General features: G+C 37.4%; 1 protein-coding gene across 1 annotated transcript; it reads left to right on the top strand.

Annotated features, from left to right (window-relative positions):
* Positions 1-3,480: 3,480 nt before the first annotated feature.
* On the top strand, positions 3,481-5,330 carry LOC108913680 (rhomboid-related protein 2; the record flags this gene model as incomplete). The annotated part of the gene is given in 4 exon segments (XM_018719269.1): positions 3,481-3,695; positions 3,750-4,019; positions 4,122-4,335; positions 4,392-5,330. Coding segments are annotated over 4 exon segments (1,005 nt in total), but the record flags the coding sequence as incomplete, so codon positions are not given.

Here is a 5,330-nt window from a genome sequence, read left to right as displayed (position 1 = left end):
CGAGTTTTTGTAATTTGTTTTTGTAGTCAACTTATGTTTACCACAGACAATATAGCGTATCGCTACAGACTGCTACTTAAATGCTGGAAATTGGCGACCCGAAATGGAAGCAGGGTCTCCTTAGTCGGCTTCCAGCTACAAAAATTAGCGTGGTAACTCTTCTACTTGCTAATAGGCGGCAGTTCCAGCTGTGGCTTTGTTGCCAAATAATAACTGTTAAACAAATGTAATGCTTTCAATTATGCAATTAAAGAGATATGGAACTTATCTTGTGTTTGGAAATCACATTTGCCTTAAATGTTAAATAAAATAAATCAAGTTAGAATTAAAACTATGAATTTACCTAATTAATTATTTATTTTATATCACATTGGAATGGGAAAATTCAAAAACTCGAAAGTAATGTTTATAGATTTGTGGGTCGACTTCCAATATGGTACAATATCAAAACCTATGTTTAAAAAAATTGCATTATACAGATTGTATATCCTTAGATGGGTACTGCCTCTTATTGTTGATTTCTTTAGATAGGTAAATAATTATTTATTGACACAAGTGTTGCATGTTATGGATGTCATTGGTAGTGCCCATATTTGTGACACAAGGTGTTCAAAAAGATTGACACAATGTAAAATTGCTGGAACCTCAAGGAGTAGTTGAATACGAAATTTATTTAAAAAAAAACAACAAATCATCAATCAATACAGAGATAAGATAATGCGTTTGCTACTGCTGTTGCAATTTTTAACTAACTAACTTTTTTGTTTTTCGACATACTGACTTCGGACCGTTTCCATTCAACGCAGAACGGACAATCAGAACCAGAGTAGTGGGGAGATTTTTTTAATTATTTTTTCAATTCAGCGCACCGTTTCCGAATTATAAGACCTTTTTTCCTGTATCACCTCACACACCTCTTCTTTCCGAAATTTATTTTCCACATACGGACTTCGGACCTTTTCCATTCAACGCAGAACTGTCATACAGAACCAGGGGTGTGGGGAGATTGTTTCAATTATTTTTTCGATTTAACGCACCGTTTCCGAGTTATACGGCCTTTTTACTATAACACGACATACCTCTTGTTTCCAGAATTTATTTTCGACATACGGACTTCGGACCTTTTGCATTCAACGCAGAAGGAACATACAGAACCCGGGAGGAAGGGGTTGACATTTTTCAATTATTTTTTCGATTCAATGCACCGTTTCCGAGTTATTAACACTTTTTTATCCTATGACGTCACACACCGTTGGTCCCGATTTTTTTTTGACATGCGGGTTTTTACGTATTTCACTCGTTCACCATGGGAGATGTTTTGATACTTAAGAGTCTAAGCAAATACTGTTCTTTTTTCTTTCATATATTGTGACACCCTGCTCTGCGTCACCCACCGAGTGCTCTACTCAGAACCAAGGGGAAATTTGTTTATATTTCCAGCCATTTCCGAGTTACGAGCAAAAGCCATTTTTTTTTCTTATATTGTGTGACATCATAGATCGATAACGCAGGCTTAACAAGGCCTCGCACTCTACCCCACGTTCCCTCCCTAGGTGTCCTGAAATTGCTGGGGAGACTTCTGAAGACAGCAGAGAGAAAGAGAGATAAGCTCTCTATGAGAACAGAGTCACTCTATGTCTATCGCAGACTATAACTCTATCTCTCTCGCACACAATCAGACAAAAACGACAGAAACGAACCTTCTTTTAAAAATACATGGGATCTATCATTATTAGAATAACCCATTTTAATTTAAAAAATTTAAAAAATTACAATGGGTTATTCTGATGACGAAAAATAAAACATAATTAACTGTATTATTCAAATAACAATAATGTGCAAAAGTTCTTCAGGAATATTGGCAAATTTATTTTGGAGGAAGAATCCCGTCAACGAACACTAAAAAATATTATTAGAAACCTTAGGTGGCCAGAAAACAGCCCCGATCTCATTGTCAGTCCTTTAGACATATTTTTTTTACCTGAAAATTTGCAAGTATTGAAAAAAAAAACAGGACGAAATGCTTGATAATTTTGAATTTGTTTTTGAAGCAATTAATAGTAAATTGAAACATATTTTCAACTGTATCATCACAATCACTTGCATGTTGATTTGTAAAAATTGTAGGTATATTAATGTTATTTCGTTTTTAGTTATTCTCCTTATGTTGTTGTAAAGGTTAGTTATAAAAAGCGTTGTTTGTTATTTTCATAAGGATGAATTTTAATTTTTTTTAATGATTTTTTTTATTTTAAACATATATATTTTATGCCAGTAAATTTTGATGTCAAATGAAATAAAGGAAAAGTCGTACATTTGTATTTAAAGTTTCTTTCTATCTTTAATTATTAAACCTATAAGTGGATGTCAAAATACAAAAAAAAACCTGTACCTACATTCCGCGACGTACTAATAACCCACCTTGTATATTAAATAAATTTATCGTCATCATCAAATATTAAAAAAATTATATTACAAGCTGTTTAAAATATTATTACGAATTTTGTTTATTTGGAAATATATTTTCTGCAGTATTTCAATACCAAAAAATGAAAATAGTAGGTAGCTAATTAACGAAATTATGATTAAATAACTTAATTGTAACACCACTGCAGAATATCATATGATACATACATAGATATTCGTTGATTCTTTAAAAACATTTTTATCAATACCTACATCATACATTGAAGTAAATACAGTAACGCAAAAAACAGATATTGATAAAAAAGTGTACAAAAGAAATCCGTAAGTACGCCTGGCAACATTACCAAAGTCTTGTTTATATGTTGCTAGGATACGCTTAGGTATGCGGGCCGCTGTATTTGATTCTTCCTAAAATTCTGCTGGTGGTGTACTCTACCGGCAATTCGGAAATTTAAAACTGTTGGTCTATTCCAGGAGCGGTCTGTGGCGATAGCTATTTTGTCTGTGCTAGATGCATACACAGCAAATCCACACATATGCACCATCTAATCCATCCACTTCTTGCACATTATATTCTTATTTGAACAATACACTTTAATTATATTTTATTTTTCATAGTCAGAATAACCCACTTTAATTTTTTTTTAAATGATAAATCCCATGTCTTTTTAAAGGAAGTTTCGTTTCGGTTATTTCCAGCATTTAACACGCGGTCTGAAGTGATAAGCTATATGTATTCTATGTGGTATTACAAATGTTTCTTAGAATTTAATGGCTTTTCAGTTGTATTACTCACTGAGATAATCCTTTGATTAATAGTAGCGTCAAATTTACAGAAAGTTAAAGTAAATTATCCATATTACTTACCTTTTTACATAACTTATACTCCAAAATCTAAATAGTAGCCGGTGACTTTTACTCAACACGTAGATCCTTGCGACTTGCGACGGGTGAAGCTTGCGGTAATTAGATACCACGGGCGTATCATTAAAGGGGTTCTAAAAATTGTTGATTATAGACGAACAAAAAAGATCTCTTCCTTTGTACAATCAGGTCGACACCAACAATGACGGCTACATCTGCGTGTGGGAGCTGGAGGACTTCATCAACTCCTCCAACGAGGAGGCAAATATCGTACCGAGGCACGTGGTCAAGAAAATCCACAAGATGGCCGATGATAACGGCGACAAGAAGTTAGACTACAGGGAATTCGTGAACATGCTGGAACACCCTGATCTGCAACACCTTTTTGGGCAATACGTAACGAGGTGACCTTTGTAATACTTGTAGCGTTATCTTAAGAACACCGCGTATTCTTGTAGTTACGTAAACTTCATAGTCCCGCGTCAAAAGCGAGCCGCTGTGTATGGAGTTGAGGACCGACAACTCATCGACGAGTACACGTGCTGTCCTCCTCCGGTTTTCATGTTCTTGATCTCCATCCTGGAGGTGGCGTTTCACCTGACCGACGAGATCACCGAGAAGAATTCCACCTTGAGCGGATCGGGGGTGACCGCCCAGATCTTCATCTACGACCCCCAGAGGCGGCACGAGGTCTGGAGGTACCTCACTTACATGTTCGTCCACATAGGGTAAGCTTAAAAAAATGTTCACAGTTTAATTTTGTTGTTTGATAAGTTTGTTTTCGATTAATTTACAACTTTTCAACTTAACGCACCCACCATTTTCCGCAGGTACACTCACCTCCTGGTAAATTTAGCCGTGCAGCTGGTGCTGGGGGTCCCCCTGGAGATGGTCCACAAGGGGTGGAGGGTGCTGGTGGTGTACTTCGCCGGCGTGCTAGCGGGATCCCTCGCAAACTCCATAACCGACCCCAGATGTCGCCTGGCCGGGGCCAGCGGCGGCGTATACGCTCTTCTAACGGCTCACATAGCCTGCGCCATTATGGTAAATGAAATGTACTGCGAATCGCCCTAAATTCGATTCCGACTTTTGACTTGCAGAACTGGAGCGAGATGATGTTCCCCTACGTCCAGATCACCGTCTACATCGTGATCGTGGCGTGCGACTTGGGCCAGTCCATCTACGACAGGTACTTCTTGAAGGTTCAGAGTCCCGTGGGTATAGCGGCTCACCTGGGGGGCGCCATCGCGGGTCTACTGGTGGGGATCTACATCCTGAGGAACCTGCAGCAGACCAAGACCGAGAAGTATATTTGGTGGGTGGCCCTGGTCCTTTATATACTCCTGATGGGCGCGGCCATCGTTATAAACATAGCTTGGCCTGGGTATTTCGCTGGGGCGTTTTAATTTGAAAATGTATTGATTTTTTTTTTTGTTAAGTATTCGTTTAACATGACAAAGATACGGTTGATACTGTCTACTGGGAGGTTGCGACAAACTTTTGGGGCTGATTGCTCATTACAAACAAATAAAAAGCTTTCTTGGAAGTTTGTCGCATCGTCATTGTTACATCTTGTATAAACCGTCACCACAGTATGATACAAATTAGTAAGGACCTACATTTATTTCATAAATATTGTTTCAATTCAATCAATGTTTATCTTGATGAAGTCAGCCATATTGAAAAGGAGTAGATTCTTCTTTGTCCTGTGGGTCTGTGAACATGGCGGGGTTTTCAAATTTCTTGGAAGAAATTGTTTCTTTCACTTAGTCCCGGGACTGTGAGTCTCGGTTGAGACTTGATTAACTAATAAGGTGATTAGACTGAATTGATAAAATAAATCAGTATACCTATGTACAGTCTAATCATGTGATTACTTAACCAAAGTTTATCCGAGACTCAAAGTACCAGACTTCACTTATAAAAAACACCAGGAAACAAAAAATATGGTGATACAGGAAAAGAAAATCTAAGAAAGACAGTATATTTTTCCTGTGGCGCATAAATGGCGAAGTTAACCTAAAAAATTTTTAAACCTG

Source organism: Anoplophora glabripennis, unplaced genomic scaffold (genome assembly GCF_000390285.2).
Source record: "Anoplophora glabripennis isolate ALB-LARVAE unplaced genomic scaffold, Agla_2.0 scaffold1286, whole genome shotgun sequence".
NCBI classification, from domain to species: Eukaryota; Metazoa; Arthropoda; class Insecta; order Coleoptera; family Cerambycidae; genus Anoplophora; species Anoplophora glabripennis.
The sequence above is the reverse complement of the archived record's forward strand: the minus strand, read 5'-3'. Positions and strand labels throughout refer to the sequence as shown.